This window comes from Gorilla gorilla, chromosome 15 (genome assembly GCF_029281585.2).
Source record: "Gorilla gorilla gorilla isolate KB3781 chromosome 15, NHGRI_mGorGor1-v2.1_pri, whole genome shotgun sequence".
NCBI classification, from domain to species: domain Eukaryota; kingdom Metazoa; phylum Chordata; class Mammalia; order Primates; family Hominidae; genus Gorilla; species Gorilla gorilla.
The window spans coordinates 84,571,269-84,591,515 of NC_073239.2; the positions used below are offsets into that span (position 1 = coordinate 84,571,269).

The 20,247-nt window shown below is 42.0% G+C and overlaps 1 protein-coding gene across 3 annotated transcripts; it reads right to left on the bottom strand.

Annotated features, from left to right (window-relative positions):
* Nucleotides 1–666: 666 nt before the first annotated feature.
* RDH11 (retinol dehydrogenase 11) lies at nt 667–18,220 on the bottom strand. Of its 3 annotated transcripts, XM_055362166.2 has the most exons (8): nt 18,063–18,206; nt 16,245–16,311; nt 15,168–15,286; nt 14,672–14,827; nt 13,374–13,478; nt 12,446–12,655; nt 8,908–9,097; nt 667–2,290 (listed from the first exon to the last, which is right to left on the bottom strand). In XM_055362166.2, exons 3-8 carry the CDS (start codon nt 15,280–15,282, stop codon nt 2,188–2,190), a joined length of 879 nt encoding a protein of 292 aa, XP_055218141.2. In that variant the 5' UTR covers nt 15,283–15,286; nt 16,245–16,311; nt 18,063–18,206; the 3' UTR covers nt 667–2,187. The 3 variants fall into 3 exon arrangements, with proteins under 3 accessions (XP_055218141.2, XP_004055382.3, XP_018864941.3); XM_004055334.5 differs by lacking the exon at nt 16,245–16,311 and having other exon boundaries at nt 18,063–18,220; XM_019009396.4 differs by lacking the exon at nt 18,063–18,206 and having other exon boundaries at nt 16,172–16,259.
* Between the last annotated feature and the right edge of the window lie 2,027 nt (nt 18,221–20,247).

Genomic DNA, 20,247 nt, shown 5'->3' on the forward strand with positions numbered 1-20,247 from the left:
ACCGATTTCACGGTTTGCTCAAGGTGTCTGTTCTCAAATGTTTGCTTGGGAGTTCAATTTTAAACTGCCTACAAATATTAAAAGATGTATGACTGCTCAGGAGAAAATGCTTTGCTAATTTGTATCTCCTGGGCCCTCATTTTTATTAGATCAAATTCATTGGCTGTTGATTCAACACACTTTGGTTAAGCTCTTAATATGCACTGAGCATAGACATGACCAAGTCTGAGGATAGTCAGTATACTGTGTAAGTCCCACAGCACAATGCTGGGGCTTGTCACAGTACAGAAATAAGGGGCAGGTGCAAAAAAAAGATCAATAGCCTGGGGCCGGGCGCTGTGGCTCACACCTGTACCCCAGCACTTTGGGAGGCCGAGGTGGGAGGATCGCTTGAGCCCAGAGTTTGAGGCCAGCCTGGGCAACAAAGCAAGACGCTGTCTCTAATTAAAAAGAAAGGAAAAAAAAAATGGCCCGGGATGATCAAGAAACGTGGAAAAAGTGTGAAGAGTGTCAAAAAAGGTTAAGTAGGAAATGGTGAATGAACAATTAGGTTGTCACACAACCTAAATTAATAGCATGTGGATTGAGATTACACTGTAGCTAGACTCTGGAACAAATTATTCTTTAGAATGAGAAATCATTGCATAACTGTAATAATGAACAGTGTTTTCTTCTTTTGACTGTAATCAAACTTTTAATTCTTAGTTTTTATTCTGGTAAATGAAAACAAAAAATAAAAAGAATTTTTATTTGTCATTGACAGTTCAATATAAATTAAGTAAAACATTAATTCATTTATTCTGCACTATTATCAGAATTTTTCTAATTTTTCCATAAAATGACCATTTCTAAACATATATAGCTTAATGGTCAAAACAAGTGCAATAAAAGACTAATTTACAAATATCAGAAGTGAAGACTGTGGTCCTATAACTTTTCCCCACCAAAGTTAAAATATAATTGTCATTCCAGGAAATCAAAATCTTTTAGAATAGCACACTCCAAACAAGTGATGGGAACACTACTAATTCCTTAGACTTCCTTTGGCAGCATTACTTTTGATAAGAAGTCTCCAAATAAAATACAAAATTTTGGCACAGACATTTTAATCTTGTCAAGACAATGTAAGGAAATGCCCCAAAAGATTATTAAATTGACCATAATTACCAATATCAGTCCCTAAGATAATTTTTCTGAATGAAGAATTGGTTTTTTTTTGTTTGTTTTTAGGATTTTTTTTTTTTTTTTTTTTTTTTTTTGCCACACTGGTTTTTGTTAAGACCTCATCAGTCTTGGGTGCTTGCCCTCAATTCCTCCATAGCTATGTTAGCATATTTAATGTCTTTTGCTATTAATCCTTAACTAGTTAATCCTTAAGGGGCTAGTTAATCCTTAACTAGTCCCTTCATTTTGTGCATTATCTTCCAGTATTCTCCTTCTTTTTTTTACTTCTTCCCTGCTACCCATGTGCTCTTGGTGGGTAGTTACCAACATATACAGAATCTGCTTCCCTTTGCAGCATTTCATTTGCATAAAGACTGGATGGCACTGGTTTGCTCCATCTCTGATTATTGTGGCTGTTTTGAACTTTGTGAAAATACTCCCTTGGCACACATTAACAGGAAGACACACACAGATATACACAATTTTTAGTAGAGGTGGGGTTTCACCATGTTGGCCAGGCTGGTCTTGAACTACTGACCTCCGGTGATCCACCACGCCTGGTCAAGCCCTGTTCCTGAGCCAAGTCATTGTTATTCATGTTAAGCTGAGGTTGCAGTGTGGCCCTCTTGAAGTGAAGACTGGTTGGTTGGGAGGAACTGAATTGTGAACAAAGAAGCTAGTTCAAATTTGCATAAATCATCCCTGCTATAGCTTAGATTCTCCTAGGTAGTAGTTTCTTTCAGAAGGAAAATGAGCTGTGCAGGTCATATGAGGGTCTTCTTATCCTATTATGATATCTCTAGTAACTCTGGCAGTAACAGAAGCAAAGTAAATCTGGACATGACAGACATTTAGACGAATCTGGCAGTACACTGAGTTTTAACTGAACACCAAGCAGGCAAGGCTGGAAGGTTTTGCTCTCTTTGTGCTAAAGGTTTTGAAAACCTTGAAGGAGAATCATTTTGACAAGAAGTACTGTGTAGTCTGCTGCAGTCTTCTCTTGGGTCCAACTGGTACTGCCTGTTAGTCTATTGGGAGGCCCAGCAGGTCACAACTGACGTCCCACAGCCGCCTTGCTATTGTCTCATTACGAGCTTGGGCAGAGACCCATGCCACATGACAGTCACTGGAAGGTAAAGAGAAAGGTATGAAGCACAGTGTTAAGAATGAAGTCTGCCATCTGCCAGGGATAAGGAATATGACATAAAAACAACTAGGGATCACATGTTCTCCATGTACTTCACAGGGCCAGTGTTTGTCCTTATCTCTTCATTCTCCAGTCCTTAGCCAGAGAAAATGTAATTCCCATTTTAGATCTCCTCGCTAGACCACCTCTCATCAGAATGCTTTGTTTGATATATAATGCATACATTTGGTCTTTATATTCCCCTATTTATATAATTTAATATTAGTGCCTGCCTGACACCCATGTATATCCATCTTCTTCAAGTAAGTCCATAAGGCCCATTCTACAGGGCCTTGGACAATGTCATATAGCTGAGATCCTGCTATTCACATTGGTCAGAGATGCCTGGAGTAGTAAAAAAAAAAAAGAAATGCTTATTTCTGGACTCCCTGAAGTTATACTGTTAGTAAACTCATATGAGAAGTAAAGCCAGCTTCGAAAACAACAAAAGGAAAAGGCGACACAGAAAAGAAATGGTAAAACCAAGGTACGAGGTGTCTTGGTCCGTTTTGTGGTACTGTAACAGAATACGACAAACTGGGTAACTATAATGAGCATACAGAAACTGGCTTATAATTATGGAAGCTGAGAAGTCCAAGATCAAGGGGCTGGCATCTGATGAAGGCCTTCTTGCTGTGTCATAACAAGATGGAAGGCATGACATGGGCAAGAGAGGGAAGGGGACCCAAGTCATCCTTTAATAAGGAACCACTCCCAAGATAATGAACCCATTCCAGAGATAATGGCATTAAACCATTCATGAGGGCTGCCCTTGTGACCTAATTTACCTCTTAAAGTCCCTGCCTCTCTATACTGTTGTATTGAGGCTTAAGTTTCCAACATATGAAACTTGAGGGACACATTCAAATCATAGCAAAGTGTTTCATATACCCTCTCTTCATTGCTGTAATTAATTCCAAGTTTTTTTTTTTTTTGGAGGCGGAGTCTCACTCTGTTGCCCAGGCTGGAGTGCAGTGATGTGATCTCAGCTCACTGCAACCTCCACCTCCCAGATTTGAGCAATTCTCCTGCCTCAGCCTCCAGAGTAGCTGGGATTATAGGCGCCTGCCACCATGAATGGCTAATTTTGGTATTTTTAGTAGAGACAGGGTTTTGCCATGTTGGCCAGGCTTGTCTCGAACTCCTGACCTCAAGTGATCCACCTGCCTCGGCCTCCCAAAGTGCTGGGATTGCAGGCATGAGCCACTGCACCCAGCCTGTAATTCCAAGTTTTATAATTTTATAATTCCGATGCAGAAAATTTTCTTAAGGACAATTCTTACTCATTTTTGTATTCTCTGGATCTGGTATACATCTGGTAAGCATTCAGTCAAAGTTTTAAAAAAAAATGATTGAATGTATTACAATCTTTAAAGTCATGTGAGGAAACAATTTTTAAAAGTATACTATTTCAAGAAAATTGCTTCCTCAGTATCTAAGCAAATTCTGAAGGTGAAAGAGTTGACAAGTCTGAATTAACTATATATGCAAACTCTTAACACTATGTCAAGTAAGACAGTGGGATTCAAAGTGTGCACCACAAACCAGCAGCAGGAGCATCAACTGGGAGCTTGTTAGAAATTCTCCAGCCCTACTCCAGACATACTGAATGAGAATCTCTAGGGTTGTGGTCCAGGAATCTATTTTCAACTAGTTCTCCAGATGACTCTTGAACACACTAAAGTTTGAGAAATACCATTTCAAAATATCGTCACATTTACAAAACAAGTCTTATCAGTACTTCTGTTTAAGAAGACTCACCAGTATGACCAGTACAACTTGCCATTTCTTAGTAAAAAGATCATCAGTGAGAACCACAAGGCTCTGTATCTCTCTGGAAATGACTCAGCCTTTGTAAGCCTCTGCATCCTCCACTGCACTGTGCCTTATACTCTTCATAAGGTTACAGTTAAGAGCAAAGAACACAGTTGACATGAAGGTTCCTTGTAGGCTATAAAAACTAATCAAATACTACAGCAAGAGTTTTCTGGTTGTTTTTTTTAGACAGGGTCTCACTGTTGCCCAGGCTGGAGTGCAGTGGTGCGATCGCAGCTCACTACAACCTCCCCAGGCTCAGGTGATCCTCCTACCTCAGCCTCCCAAGTAGCCAGGACCACAGGGACACGCCACCACGCCTGGCTAATTTTTGCATTTTTTATAGAGATGGGGTCTCATTATGTTGCCTAGGCTGGTCTTGAACTCCTGGGCTCAAGCAGTTTGCCCACCTCAGCCTCCCAAAGTGCAGGGATTACAGGCGTGAGCCGCCGTGCCCAGCCAAGTAAGAGCTATTTAAGTGTGCCTATGGCATCAGCATGGTCACAGTATTGACATTTCCAGGGGGATTTTGCTAAGAATTAGTATAGGTAAAAGATAAACTAATTTCAAAACTTACTACAATGCTATAGTAATCAAGATAGTGTGATACTGGCATAAGGACAGACATACAAATGAACGGAACAGAAAAGTGAAACATAAACCCTTATATTTATGGTCAATTGATTTTTGACAAGCTTACTGTTATACTCCAATTGTGTTCCCCCAAAATTAATATGTTGAATCCCTAACCCCCAGTGTGACTGTATTTAGAGAGAGGGCCTTTAAGGAGGTAACTAAGGTTAAATGAGGTCATCAGGGCGGGGCCCTAATCCAACAGGACTAGTGTCCTTATAAAAAGAGGAAGACACACCAGGAGTGTGTGTACATAGAGGAAAGGCCACGCGAGGGCTCAGAGAGAAGGCATCCATTTGGAAGTCAGGAAGGCAGGCCTCACCAGATACCAACCAGGCCAGCACCTTGATCTTGGACTTTCAGTCTCCAGAAGTGTGAGAAAATAAATTTATATTGTTTAAGCCACCCAGTCTGTGGGATTCTGCTATGGCAGCCTTAACAGACTAATACAGATACCAAGACAATTCAATGGGTAGAAAACTGTCTTTTCAACAAATGGTGCTAAGGCACTGGATATCCACATGCAAAAGAATGAAGGTTGACCCCTACCTCATATCATATACAAAAATTAGTTCAAGGCCGGGTGTGGTGGCTCACGCCTATAATCCCAGCACTTTGGGAGGCCGAGGAGGGTGGATCACTTGAAGTCAGGAGTTGGAGACCAGCCTGACCTATATGGCAAAACCCCATCTCTGCTAAAAATACAAAAATTAGCCAGGCATGGTGGTGTGCAGCTGTAGTCCCAGCTACTCGGGAGGCTGAGACAGGAGAATTGCTTGAACCCAGGAGGCGGAGGTTGCAGTGAGCAGCCTGGGTCACAGAGCAAGATTCCGTCTCAAAAAAATAATAATTATAAAATAAAATAAAAATAGTTCAAAATAGATCACAGACCTATGTAATGCTACAACTATAAAACTATTAGAAGAAAACATAGGGGTTGCTATAGTTTGAATGTATCCTTTAAAAAATCACATGTTGGAAACTTAATCCCTCTGCCTTCATGAACAGATTAATTAATAAAGGCTTTGCCCTCATACATGGATTAATGTCACTATCATGGGAGTGGGTTTGTTCTTGCTTGCCCTCTCACCATGTGATGCCCTCTGCCATATTATGACACAGCAAGAAGGCCCCAACCAAATGCCAGGTACCATGTTCTTAGACTTCTCAGCCTCCCGAACCATGAGCTAAGTAAATTTCTTTAGAAATTACCCAGTCTGTGGTATTCTGTTTAGTAACAGAAAACTGTCTTTACTAAAGACAGTAGTAAATCTTTGTGACCTTGGGTAAGGCAATGATTTCTTAGATATGACTGCACAAGTGACAAAAAATAGATAAACTGGACTTCATCAAAATTTAAAACTTTTATATTTCAAAAGATACCATTAAGAAAGTTTAAAGACAACCCACAGAATGAGAGAATATTTGCAAATTATATATCTGACAAGGAACTCCTATCTAGACTATTAAGAACTCTTGCAACTTAACAATAAAAAGACAATTATCCAACTTAAAAATGGGCAAAGGACTTGAATAGACATTTCCCCAACAAAGAAACAAATGAACCAAAAAGCGCATGAAAAAATGTTCAACATCATTAGTAGGAAAATGAAATGAAAATAAAAACAAGATATTCCTTCATACTCACTAGGATGGCTAAACTCAAAAGGAGAGACAATAACAAGTGTTGCTGAGGATGTGAAGAAATTAGAACACTCATAGACTGCTGGTGGGAATGTAAAATGGGGCAGTCACTTTGGAAAAGTTTGGCAGTTCCTCAGCAGTTAAACACAGTTACCATATAACCCAGAAATTCCACTTCCATGTACCCAAGAGAAATGTCCACACAAAAATTTCTACACAAATGGTCACAGCAGTATTATTCAAATAGCTAAAAAGTGCAAACCCAAATGCCCATCACCTGATGAATGAATAAATAAGATGTGGCAAATCTATACAATGAAATGTTATCCAGCAATAAAAAGAAATGAAGTACTGACACATGCTTTAGCATGGATGACCCTTGATAACATTAAGCTGAGTAAAAGAAGTCAGTCACAAAAGGCCACATACCATATGATTCTATTTATATGAAATGTCCAGTAAAGGCAAATTCTTACAGACATAAAGCAGACTAGTGGTTGCAGGCAGAAAGAAGAGCCAGTGCAAAAATCTTAAGGCTTCAGTCAAAACAGACTTTTATGTTCATTTCTTGATGGTGGTCTACACGGCTGCTGTTGGATCTTCAAAATGAATTAAGAATCCATAGCACAGGAAAGGCTCTTCAAAAGTCAATCCAATAGTAAGTTATGGATTTAGAGCTGACTTTCTTTAAACCACTCAGTCAAAACCAAGATAAAGGGTTATTATTATTTTTTTTTCTTAAAATCTCTAGGGAAGAAGAATCCAGTCACTCTTGGAAAATCAATCCAGTATACTATATAAATCTATCTTCTTATACTTCAGAACCACATTTCCAACTATCTGCTATACATTTCTACTTGCATGCCTTATAGATAACACACACGCAACATGTACAGAGCCAGGTTTATTACACGGTGGACAACTGTTACTCTTTGGCTGAACATTCTACTTTCTTTCGGCAATAGCAACCTGATTTCCTTCTGCAGAATTACCTTTTCCCCTCAATATAGTTTGAAGAGAGCATTAATAAAGTCCCCGTTTGCCTCTAATCAAAAGAGTAAAAATGAAGGGATGGGAGGAAGGAGATCCAATGCTTCCTCCCTAGACAGTGGATGGTAAGCAATAAAACCTAAACACTAAAGATAGCTGGCATTCGCTCACTCTAGCAGCAATGCCCTGGCTAGCTGACTGCCACTCTGACACTTCTTAGCCTGGCTCTTCAGTCTTCCCTTTCAACCTAGGGGTCCCTCCTCTCCCTACTAATATTTTAATAAATTTCCTTCTTGCTTAAGCTAGACAAAGTCCCTTTCAATTGCTTTGGAATCCAAGAACCCTAAGTTCCACACATTACTTTTCCATGTCTGCTGTCTTAGTTAATGTCATCATCAACCTCATTCAGGCTTGAAATTCAGGTTAGCAAAGCCTCCCTCATCCCCTCATTTAATTAATCATCCAGTGATAAAAATTCTGCTGCTTCAGGGCCTCTTTCACATTACCATTCCTTTCATTACAACTTTCTGAAACTCTCTCTCTCACTAGGTTAATTATTCATTCATGAAACAAAGTTTCTAAAGCACAGACCAGATTTTGTCTGTCTACTGAAACAACTCTGGGGCTCCTCCACAAGGCTGGCATTATAGGCCTCTCATAATCTGTCTGCCTTTCTTTCCAATCTTAATGCTATTTTCAGCTACTTCCTTAAAATTTCAGGTCATTTCAACAATAACCTGAAGTAGAGGTAAAAACATGTTAAAATTTTGATCTTATGTGATGCCTGGGATTTGCTTCAAAATAATATGGGAGAAGAAAAATATGGAAAGGGGTAGAGAATGGGGATAGGGCAGAACTGGCCATGGGTTAATGGTAGCTGAGGCTCCATTATATGCAGGCTCAGTGCACTATTTTATCTACCCCTGTGTTATATTCAAAATTCTCTACATTTAAATCATTTTAAATGTCTTCGCTTATTTCAGAGGGGAGTCCATAGGTAGTAGTATTTCAATCCTGAAGGCAATAGAGAAATACAGATTCAAATTCTTTTTTTTTTTTTTTGAGGCGGAGTTTTCGCCTGACCTTAGGTCATCTGCCCACCTTGGCCTCCCAAAGTGCTGAGATTACAGGCGTAAGCCACTGCGCCCGGCCTCAAATTCTTTTTAAATTCTTTTTAATGTAAAATGATAGAATTAGGAATCCAAAAAAGAATAAAGAAAACTGGACTGACATAACAAAGACAGGAAGAAAACAAACAGAATGCATAATTATCAGTATAAAAGATGGCATAAAATCAAATGTAGCAGTTATTACAAAAGAGAGTCAAATTCCCCTATTAAAAGGTAAAAACTCTAGAGTTAAAAGACAAAAGCTATATTAGACAACGTACTTTTAAAAAAGGGTATACCCAGACAAACTCAAATTATCTCCTTTGAGCAATAAATCTCATCTGCAAAAAGAGATAACATTCATACCTGAAATGATTCCCACTTAGAATCTCAAGACCTTCTGTTAAGGCACAGTGCAGGCTGGTCTGGGCTCCCTGCTGAGGAGTCTTGATGAAAAAGGAGAAAAGCCACCACATCCATCTCATGAAAGATGAGTGCCGAACCAGTTCAGATTGGACTGTGCCAGGGTGTACAGAATACGTCGTAACGCCAGAGCCTGGTTGGGGGTGGCATGAAGAGAGGGTAAGACAGGACTTGATTTTGCAGAATGGCCCAAAACAGAAAAGGATGTAAATAAGCATGTGACCTTCACATATGGACTCTTTTGCCCATGGTGACATCAGAAGTACTGCTCACAGTAATTTATACTTCCATCTCACAGATTTAAGAAGGCTCTAGAGTAGACAGTGCTAAGGACCTCTGTGTATTTCTGACTGGAAACTCCCGTCAGGAATCAGCAGAGCCAAGACTCATCCTCTCAGCAGCACTTAACATCGTTGACCACCCCCTTCTTTTTTAGAGATGGGGTCTCCCTATGTTGACCAGGCTGGTCTTGAACTCCTGGCATCAAACAATCTTCCCACCTTGGCCTCCCAAAGTATTAGGATTACAGGCATGAGCCACCACACCCACCCCATCCCCTTCATTTTTTTGAGACAGTCTTGCTCTGTTGCCCAGGCTGGAGTGCAGTGGCATGATCTTGGCTCACTGCAACCTCTGCCTTCCAGGTTCAAGCGATTCTCCTGCCTCAGCCTCCCAAGTAGCTGGGACTACAGGCATGCGCCACCACACCAGGCTAATTTTTGTATTTTTAGTGAAGACGGGATTTCATCATGTTGGCCAGACTGGTCTTGAACTCCTGACCTCAAGTGATCTGCCCACCTCGGCCTCCCAAAGTGCTGGGATTACAGGCGCCCATCCCCTTCTTAAAGTCTTCTTTTTCACTGGCTTCCATAAGCCTATGCCAATTCTGGTTTTCCTAACCTTTCTGGCTGCTCTGTCTCAGTTTTCTGGACCAGTTCATCATCTTCTACACAAACATTAAATGTTGGAGTTCTCGTGGCTCACCAGACTCCCTCTCCATAATTCTATGGTGCTCACATTTTGTCCGCAGTCTAAACTGCTCCTCTGAACTGCAGACACACTGGGAGTCAACACAATGTGGTGGTTATGGGCATGGATTTTGTAGGCAGACTGCCCAGTTTCAAATCCTGGCTCCACTCATTCAAATCATTCTCCTGCCTCAGCCTCTCCAGTAGCTAGGATTACAGGCACCCGCCACCACACCTGGCTAATTTCTGTATTTTTAGTAGAGACAGGGCTTTCACCAAGTCGGCCAGGATGTTCTCGAACTCCTGACCTCAGGTGATCCACCAGCCTCGGCCTCCCAAAGTGCTGGGATTACAGGTGTGAGCCACCACGCCCCGCCTCAGCCTCCACATTCTATCAGTACCTCTAATCCATTTAATTTCTAATCATCCTTCGGGGCTCAGCATGCAACTCACTTCTTCAGGAAAGTCTTCCCTGAACCCTCAGACTGAATAAGGTCCCCCCAAGACTCCCACTAAAATCCATTATAAGTCCTGGTACTTCTCCTTTATAACATTTATCACAATTATAATTAAACAGCCACAACAAAAAGGAAACAATCCAGATGTTGTTAAGGAAATACATAAATACACTAAGGCACATCTATACTACGAAATACAACACAGCCAATACAATTAAGGGGTAAATCCATATGTACTAAATGGAAAGATCTCCAAGATACTGTGTTGGAGTTTCAGTTCCTTGTGCATGATACATACATATGTAAATGCATAGGAAAATTATTGGAAAGGGGCACACAAGCTGTTGATAATGGTCACATGAAGGGAGAAGAGCAGGGGGAAGAGGGGAATAAATGAAGGTGGTTTTTCACCTTAATTCTACATACTTCCATATGCTTTGAACTCTTTTTTTTTTTTTTTTTTGGTAGAGGAGATGAGGTCTCACTATTTTGCCCAGGCTGATCTTGAACTGGCCTCAAGTGTCCTCCGGTTTTGTCCTCCTAAAGTGCCTGGGATTAAAGGTGTGAGCCACTGTGCCTGACCTTATTTGAGCTTTTTACAATGAGAATTATTCATGCATTACTAGACTGATTTTACATTTAATAGTTTGTATAAAGACTTGCTAATTGTCTTTCTCCCCCGTTAGATGTAAACCAAACCAAGGAAGAGACTATACCTATCTTGTTCACCAATTCACCCCGTCCCCTAACCCAGTGCACGGAACAACATGGGCACTGAATACATGTCTGCTGAATGGCTGAATGAATGAATCTTCTGTCAAACCAGGGTTCTTTTACTGCACCATAATGATTTTCCACTGAATCCTCACAACTATCAGAGTCACCTCATTCATGTATTAGTGAATTCTCACCACTGGACCCATCTTTCCACCTCCATGCCACCCTAGCTCCCTGATAAACTCTTTGGATAGTTTTCACCATCCAGTTACCCTTATCTATCCTAAACTGATAAAAGATGTCATGCCCTGGGCACAGACTGGGCATAAGGACTGAGCTAACCACCAGTTTCCTTCCCATCTCACAGATGTTCATTTGGTAGGATGATCCTATTCCAACTATAGGGCACCTGTGCCTGATTCCTTGAGCCTGCGTTCTGCCTGCCTCAATTCCTAGCATAGTTCACCCTCGATTTCCCTTCTCTTTATTAGAAATCCAGAGTAGATGTGCTAAGGACCTCTGTGTATTTGTGACTGGAAATTCCCCTTCTCAAGCATATATTTCCCTCTTATTTGACGCTTTGCAAGGGAGACCCTGCCCCTCCATATTCCCAGTACCTGTTTTAGTCTACTGCCTTTATCTAGTGCCAGTTCAGGTCCTTCCCTCATACTCAGTCTCACTGTGAGTAAAAAATCTTGACTTGCTTATGAAGCCTGAATTAATTATGACAATAAACTGTGAAGTAGTCCCATTTACATATGAAGAAGGAAGTCCTAAAAGTTAAGTAATGGCCAGGTGCGGTGGCTCACACCTAAAATCCCAGCACTTTGGGAGGCCAAGGTGGGTGGATCACCTGAGGTCACGAGTTCAAGACCACCCTGACCAACATGGTGAAATCCTGTCTCTACTAAAAATACAAAAATTAGCCAGGCCTGGTGGCACACACCTGTAGTCCCAGCTACTCAGGAGGCTGAGGCAGGAGAATCACTTGAACCTGGGAGGTGGAGGTCGGCAGTGAGCCGAGATTGCACCATTGCACTCCAGCATGGGTGACAGAGCAAGAGCCCGTCTCAAAAAAAAAAAAGTTAAGTAACTTGCTATAGATCACACAGCTAGTAAGTAGTAAAGCCAGGCCTTCAGACTCAAAGTCAGAGTCTCACTGTCCCAGCCAGCCACCTCCAATATTCAGTTGTAGACTACTTACTAAAACTGTACCCAATTATAGCCATGGAAGCAGGTCCTCTCCAGGTGATGGGCTCTGGAAACAGTTTCCATTCCTGTGGCTTTTACCTGCCTCTCTCTGACTCATGTCTCCACATTCATTTCCTCTAGGCCCACCTTTTAGTCTCCGGGCCAGTTCCTGGGTGAAGAGGATGTTGGCTAGCTTGCTGTGACAGTAGGCCAGGCCTGCATTGTAGAATTTCTCGCCCTGCAGGTTATGGAAGTGGATCCTTCCCAGGTGATGTGCAAGGGAAGACACATTTACTATCCTTGATGGGGCTGATTCCTTTAGTTTCTCTAGCAGCAGATGGGTCAGGAGGAAGTGACCTGTTGAGAAATACTAGAATTAATGAAGTTCAGGGCCATGTAGGAATGACAGGAGTCGTGGTGAGCAGGCCTCAGCTATGGGAGGCAGATAATTCAGAAATAAGGTCTTTCCCTCCAACTTTTCATTATCAACTAGAAAACAAGTTTAATGAAGGTTTAGGGAAATAACAACAGCCAAAGACATGAGGCATCCTTATATGAGCGAGATAGGTCTAGACTATGTGAATATGAAGTCCCAGCTCATTCCTACTTTGGTTAATCTCATTCTTAAGAGCTGGTTGGCTGGGTGCGGTGGCTCACGCCTGCAATCTCAGCACTTAAGGAGGCCGAGGCAGGAAGGTGCCTGAGGCCAGGAGTTTAAGAACAGCCTGGGCAACATAGCAAGACCCTGTCTCTACAAAAAAAGAGCAGATGACCTATACCTGATGCTGGCCACAAGGATCACTACTAAGAAAGCAACACAGTCCCCTAAACCAATTAGTCTGTTAAAAAATGCGCCAAGGCAAACCAAATCTAAATGACAGATTAAAAAGCGGGCAGAACCTGGAGCAGCCCTCAGGTATTCCTCAGCTATCAGGTAGGACCAAACTATTATGTACACATGGTCTATTATGGTCCTGAGGTTCAATCACACAACAAGAAGCCTCAATCTGACCCCTAAGTTTCCCAAAGAGAATTTTGGGTCTCTCTAGCTTTGTGATAAGGCCAGATTTCTTACCCAAGTGGTTGACTCCTATGTGCATCTCAAAGCCATCTGCTGTCTTCGAGTACGGACACATCATCACTCCTGCATTGTTGATCAAAACGTGGAGGTGCTTTTCCTCTGCAGGGACAAGACGATGGAGTGTGGAAGTGGCTAGCCAAGGCTATTACATCTTAGAAAGCTGCCTCACGCTCAGGCTTTGAAAATGAGGATGCAGGACTTCAATCTTCCCTCCATTTTTCCTTCATATTTATTTTCTATTGTTTTTCATTTTAAGACTTTAGTTGAATCCCACCTACTTTTACTATGGGGCAAAATTCCATTTTATACTACCAAATGACCTTCCAGATCTTGGTAGTTCAGAAGCTACTTACTCACTGCTTTTGGGAATTGTTGCATCCACCTCTCTCAATAAAAAGACTTCCCAAGCTGAATGGAAAGATTCCAAAGCAAGAGAAAAAAGAATGTTCTCTATGTACCTCTGCCCTGGGATTCAGGTCCCCAAAGAAATAAATACTGGCTTCACCTCTTTATTGCATCTTCCAATTCTCTCTCATGGTTCATTTCCTCATGTGGTTTGTAATTTATGACTATGAGTTCACACCAGTGAAAGCTTTTTCCTTGGAGGCCTAGATCCCTGGGCTATAAGGGGATATGCCTATAGAGTGCTCTTGGATTTGCTTTTGATGAGACACTACAGGTTTTTATGTTTATTTTCCATAGAGTATTACACACACATACAAAAATCAAACCCATAAATATCCACATATCATTTGATGGTATGAATTCAGACCCCACAGATGATGCCAGCTCGGGTTCTAATTTTTTGCAGATAAGTATCCATCTATGTCTAAAGAGATGGTAAACTTTTTTGTCATGTCTCTGAGCTGGTGGCCAGGATTTTTATTAGCTTCTATACTATGGACCAGATGGCCCTTTGTGAATCTCAACTTTGTGTAGAACCTCAAATACAGCTCCAGCTCTCAAAGGCCTGTGGCCTCATCTCCTATCCCTGTGTAAGTATTTAGACCCCAGACCCTAAAAAGCCTGTACTGAGTGCTGAGACTCCCATGAGATTTCTGGCTTCAGCTCTTGCTCACTGCTATGACGTTTTGAATTCATTTTTTGTTTCTGCCTCTGGAAGATATCCCTTTGACATAAATTGTGTCCCAGTGACTATGAGTTCAGCTACAGAAGTTTTCGGCTATATTTTATCCACCACTTCTATGAGGAAGAGGGACCTTTTCCTTTTAGTTGAATCTGCCATGTTGACCTCAAGACCCACAACATAGTCTCTCTAGTTCTACACTTACCGGCTAAGAAGCCCTTAGCAAAAGCTCGAATAGACTTAGTATCAGACAGGTCCAGTTTCCGCACCAACACCTGCTGGTTCCCTGTCGTGGTCTGGATCTCTTTGGCCACCAATTCCCCCTTTTCCACATCCCGGCAAGCTAAATATACTCGAGCTCCTGTCAGCCAACACATGAAAGAGAAATGGTCAGCTCTGTTTTTGAGCTGGCATTATAAATCTAATGTTATTTCCAACATTTTTTTTAAAAACACACATTTTTACCCTTTCTTCACAACAGAGGCATCTGATTAGCAAATAGGTAAAGAAAAATAAATTAATAATATTCATTAAGGGTCCATTATATGTAGAGCATAGTACTAGTTTCAGATCAGCAAATCAGTGGAATCCTTAGGTGTTCTTGAATTCCAAAACTGGGAAGAAACAATGAGAATGAATCATCATTACTGTGAGGGGTAAAACAGCAGTAACAGGAGGGAATTGAAAGGAGGTGAACTTGCCTCTCTGAGCCAGCTCTTTGGCTGTCTCCTTCCCGATACCTGTATTAGCTCCAGTGACCACAACTACTTTCCCAGGAAGCTGAACAGTTGATGTACACACCCCACTGGACAGCATTTTCCTGCAGACAGAGAAGGAGAGCTCATCAATTCTTCATTCTACTGTCTCAGCCAGTAGGTTCCTGCAACTCCCTGTGTCTTCTGGCTGAGGTTTGCTTTAGTTCTTTCCACTGTTGTCCTTTTAAGGAAACAGTGTCCATTTAAGGAAAGTTGGAGGAAAGATGACAAAAGTTTTCTGCTTTTGCTCAAAGACAAAGGTGATTCTATTACAAGGGCAAAGCTTACAGCTATTCTCTGCAGCACAAGAACTGGATGAATACCTGCTTAGCCAGGCACCTGGCTTTGGTTTGAGCTCCCTAAGGCACTTGTGACTTAGGAAATCACAAGATTCAGCCCAGATGAAGAAATAACTAGTTTCTGTAGGTCAATCTGTCCACAACTGGCATTTTATGGCCTTGAGAAATGGCTAATCCAATACAAAAAGTTAAAATTATGAAAGCTTGTGACTCTGGGACAAAATAAACAAGAAAAAAAAAACACACCCACACGCATGCACATACACACTTAAAACAAAGAGAAGATTATGTATGTACAAAGGGGAGCTGGGATTCAAGTCTTGCTTTGTGTAATTAGAGTCCTTGTTTCTTTCTTTCTCTTTTTTCTTTTTTTTTTTTTGAGACAGAGTTTTGCTCTTGTTGCCCAGGCTGGAGTGCAATGGTGTGATCTTGGCTCACTGCAACCTCCACCTCCACTGCAACCTCCATCTCCCAGGTTCAAGCGATTCTCATCCCTCACCCCCTCACCCATGCGCCACCACGCCCAGCTAATTTTTGTATTTAGTAGAGACAGGGTTTCACCACGCTGGCCAGGATGGTCTTGAACTCCTGACCTCAGGTGATCCACCCACCTCAGCCTCCCAAAGTGCTGGGATTACAAGTGTGACTCACCAAGCCCAGCCTAGAGTCCTTGTTTCTAAGTACTATACTATATTGCCTTTTCCAAATGAATGAATGCACGAACACAGATTGGTGGTTCTCAGACTGGCCTCTTCTCTTCTTGGCAATGTTGGGACTCTGGTTAAAACAATCTGTTGACCAGGAGATGCATTCTTAAGAGCATTTCAGCCTTTTTCATTGAACTTGGAATTGCAAGGTACATACTCTTAGCCATTGAAGCTACCTGCATAGTGTGAAAATGCTGACAGGGAGGCAGATTAACTCATGGTCCCCACAAACCATCACCTCCCTCCTCAGAGAACAAGCCTCCAGGCTGTTTCCCACATCCCCTTACTGTAGCTCCAGGAGTGACAACTTAGTAGGACCTGTACTTAGTTCTTTCTTCTCCTTAACCAGCAGGAATGAAAGAGACAACTATAAAAGTCCAGCTCTGGCCCGATTCCCATAACCCTGCTGAGTTGGGAATACAGCTCCTGGAATATATATACATATATATATATATATACACACACACAGGCATCTATATATACATGTATATATACATATATATACATGTATATATACATATATATACATGTATATATACGTATATATACATGTATATATACATATATATATATACATGTATATATACATATATATATATATACATGTATATATACATATATATATATATACATGTATATATACATATATATATATATACATGTATATATACATATATATATATATACATGTATATATACATATATATATATATATATATATATTTTTTTTTTTTTTTCCCCAGAAAAATCCCTCTGGGGTATGAGCACTATTTTCAGTTCTGGTTCAACTTTTCATTGAGATTCTATGTGGATAAGAGGATCTTGTAGTGAAAAAAAGATAAAAAGCTGTGTTTTCATCTGAGTGTGAGAAACCATGTGTGCCTAGAGGTGGGAGAACTGAGTGTTCAGAAGGCAGAAAAAATATAACTGGAAGAGGGGCACCAGAGAAGGAAGAGAAAATAAAAATAAAAGAAGGAAAGTAGGTGACTGTGGTAAGAAATGACTGTGATCTGGCCTGGCTTCAAGTTCTATTGGGACTAAGACCGCCCACCTGGGGAAGGAGTGTGTCTATTCAGTCACTGGTCCGTCACCACTGGTGATTTACTTAGAACCAATAAGCAGGCTGCCGGTTTTACAGCCCGCTGCTGATTCACTGGGGCACTTGGCCAGCCTTGGGCTGATTGATCTATCACCTGGTCAATACCTTCCCACCATTCTCCCAGCCCCCACCGCCCCAGTACCCTAGCTCCTAACTCAGATCCCCCGTGCTCCTGCTCGCAAGGCAGGATAGAGCTAATAACCAAACACTCTTACTTTTCACTTTTCTCCTTTACAACATCCGCCCACAGAACAAGCGATTGTAACAGCAACGAAAGAGCAAGGATGGGGCCGCAGATGTTACGACTGCTATCAGTTTCAGAGGGCGAAATGTGGAATCGCTCCTTTGTACCTCGAAGGCTGGTTTAAGCGTGGGAATTAAGGGGAAAACAGCGTCGGGCCATATCCCATTGAAGGGTCCGAAACTCAAGCGTTTGAGGTAGCCTTACCCTCGGGATTCCCTAGAGCCAGAATCAGGGGGTGCTTAGACAAAAGAAAAACAGGCCAGGGAAAAGCAGGGTGCCCCGGACTGCCGCCCTTTCTCACCGCCTGGGGTCTCGGGTCTCCTCCTGGCACCCAGGACAGCTGGACCTCGCCTCCAACCCACCGAACTCTGGGCTCCGCCATCTTGGAGCCCCCCCAGGGGACTTTTCCAAGAAAGCTTTGGTGGGGATTCTATGTTTCCCTCCTGCCCCGCAACAAGAATTCTCAAGAGAAGGCAATACATTTGCACAGACCTGATTTGGGGCGCAGCCATATACAGAAGGAAGGGCAGAAGGAGGAGCAACAGCGGGAACATGAGCTCAACCATCTCTGCCGGCTGCAGCGGCACCAAAGCGGGATGCCCCAGCGGTGCTCGCCGACTATGGCTTCTCTTTCTAGACACGCCCCAATTCAAATTGCGACAGCCCGGGGAGCAGACCTTCTGGGAAATGTAGTCCAGAGCTTGGCAGCCTCAGGCTGGCTACGTGGGAGCGCTGCCGCCAACGCTGGCAGAAGTTGAATTATACATCGCTAATCCCCAACCATCTAGGGCTTAGGGCCTGTGGGATCACTCACCCAGCTCTCAGTTGTGGCCACCCGCGGTGTTTGTGAAATCTCTGCAGTCCTCTATCTCCCCAGACCCAAGTCCAGTCGCTGGTTCAGTTTTCCCCAATCCTGGTTAGGCAGTTACCGCACTGTTTCTCCTGGAGATCAGATGTGGGCGTCTGGGAAATGAAAGGCGGATTAGACAGGAGAGGAGCGGTCCGGAGTCTCACAGTTGGGAAGGTGGGGGAATGTAAAACCTTCCTCCTCGAGGATTCCTTTTTCCAGTGGAGAGGAAGCAATAAGTCCTTGAAGGCATTCCCAGCAGAATCACTTTATTGTGTCTATCTTGAATTATGGTGGCAACTATCATGATTTTTCTAGTGTTTGAGTGTTCATTGATAATAGAATATCGTCTTCCTGATGGCTTGGGTCACATACATTAACTCCCAGGGTAGCAATGAATATCTCAGATTGGCACAGTTGGTTTTGCCAACTCGTGAAAGTATTTAATCCTGTCTTGAATTAAGACCATGAATATGTTCTCTGTGAATAAATAGGTTCCCTGTTCAATAGTTTCTTTCATCTGAGGCCTATTTCCTGAGGGTGAAAGTGGAGGGTGTTTTAACCAATCAATATCTGTCTGTGATTCCTTAATTGTACCCAGTAATATTTTCTGGTCCTTTTGCATAATTTCCATTTGGTTAAAAGACACGGGTTCCAATGAACTAATATGTTTTACAGCAAATTGGAGAGGAGAGGGTTTCCTTCACACAATACTAATTCCTACCAATTTAACATTAGATTATCTAGCAATCATCACATTTTGTCACATTCTCATTATTATGTTACCTAATATTTGTATTGGGTTTTATAACTTTATAAAAGCCTTTCATTTGTTTTGTTCCTTGTTCAGTCATTCACGCATTTGACAAACATTTATGGCATTCTTATAGTGTACTAGGCACTGTGCTGATGTCCAGCAGGAAGCCAGGAACACATAATCTCTGCCCACCCGGAGTTCATGGACTGTCAGAGAAGACCTTAAATAAGTAATCACTGTAAATAAATCATGGTGAAGGTTATGAGGGGGATTAGAGAAAGCTCTGGGAGCTTTTACAGGGGAGAGGAGTTCTAGATCAGGAGAGGCTTATTTGAGGAAATAACATTTGAGCGGAGGCCAAAGGGAAGTTAGTAGGCAAGCAACACAGACAAGAGTGTACTGAGCAGAGGAAAGACCCCACCTGAGGGTTCACAGTCAGAGAGAGCAGGGTGCACTAGAGCAACAGAAAACCATCTAGGGAGAAGGGAGAGTGCCAGAAATGGCAATAATAGGCAGTGCTTAAATACTGCTTAATTATGGCCAGGCCCTGTCCCAATGCTTTATATATATATATTAACTCTTAATTCCCACAACAACTCTAAGAGGTAGGTACTATAATTTTCCCTATTTTACAGACAAGAAAACTGAGGCACCGTGTAAGCTAGCCTAGGTCAAAGAGGCAGAGCTGGGATTCAGACTGAAGCAGGTAGTGTTCCATGAGAGGGCCCTATATGCAAAGTGGCCCCCAAATGCCAGAGGAGCCAAGACACCAAAGGTTGAGGCAGACAAATCCAGTTTCTTGGTAAGGGTGTTTTACTGTGGGAATTTACAGACAGAAATGTGGGCTTGGGTGGCAGATTTCTGTACATGTAAGCTCCACACTCAGAGTTTATATACTGTAGGGAAAGAGTCAAACTGCTCTGTGCAAGACAATTAAAGGTAGCCCTCCAGAACAGGCAAGAATGCTACATGTGTAATAGATAATAATTTGTGTAATAACATCAAGGTTGACATGTTCTTACACTAGGGACAGTAAATAAAGTAGGAATCAGGAGATATTCACAGGACTGGGG

Bases quoted from the DNA above. Each gene is read 5' to 3' on its own strand.
- RDH11 (XM_004055334.5), bottom strand. From the start codon at position 18,136: ATGGTTGAGCTCATGTTCCCGCTGTTGCTCCTCCTTCTGCCCTTCCTT. The intron at 15,287-18,062 runs GTCTGTGCAAAT...CTCTGTCTGCAG, and splicing joins ATGGCTGCGCCCCAAATCAG to GAAAATGCTGTCCAGTGGGG. The intron at 2,291-8,907 runs GTATGAATGTTA...TTTACCTTCCAG, and splicing joins CTAAGTGGGAATCATTTCAG to TGACTGTCATGTGGCATGGG.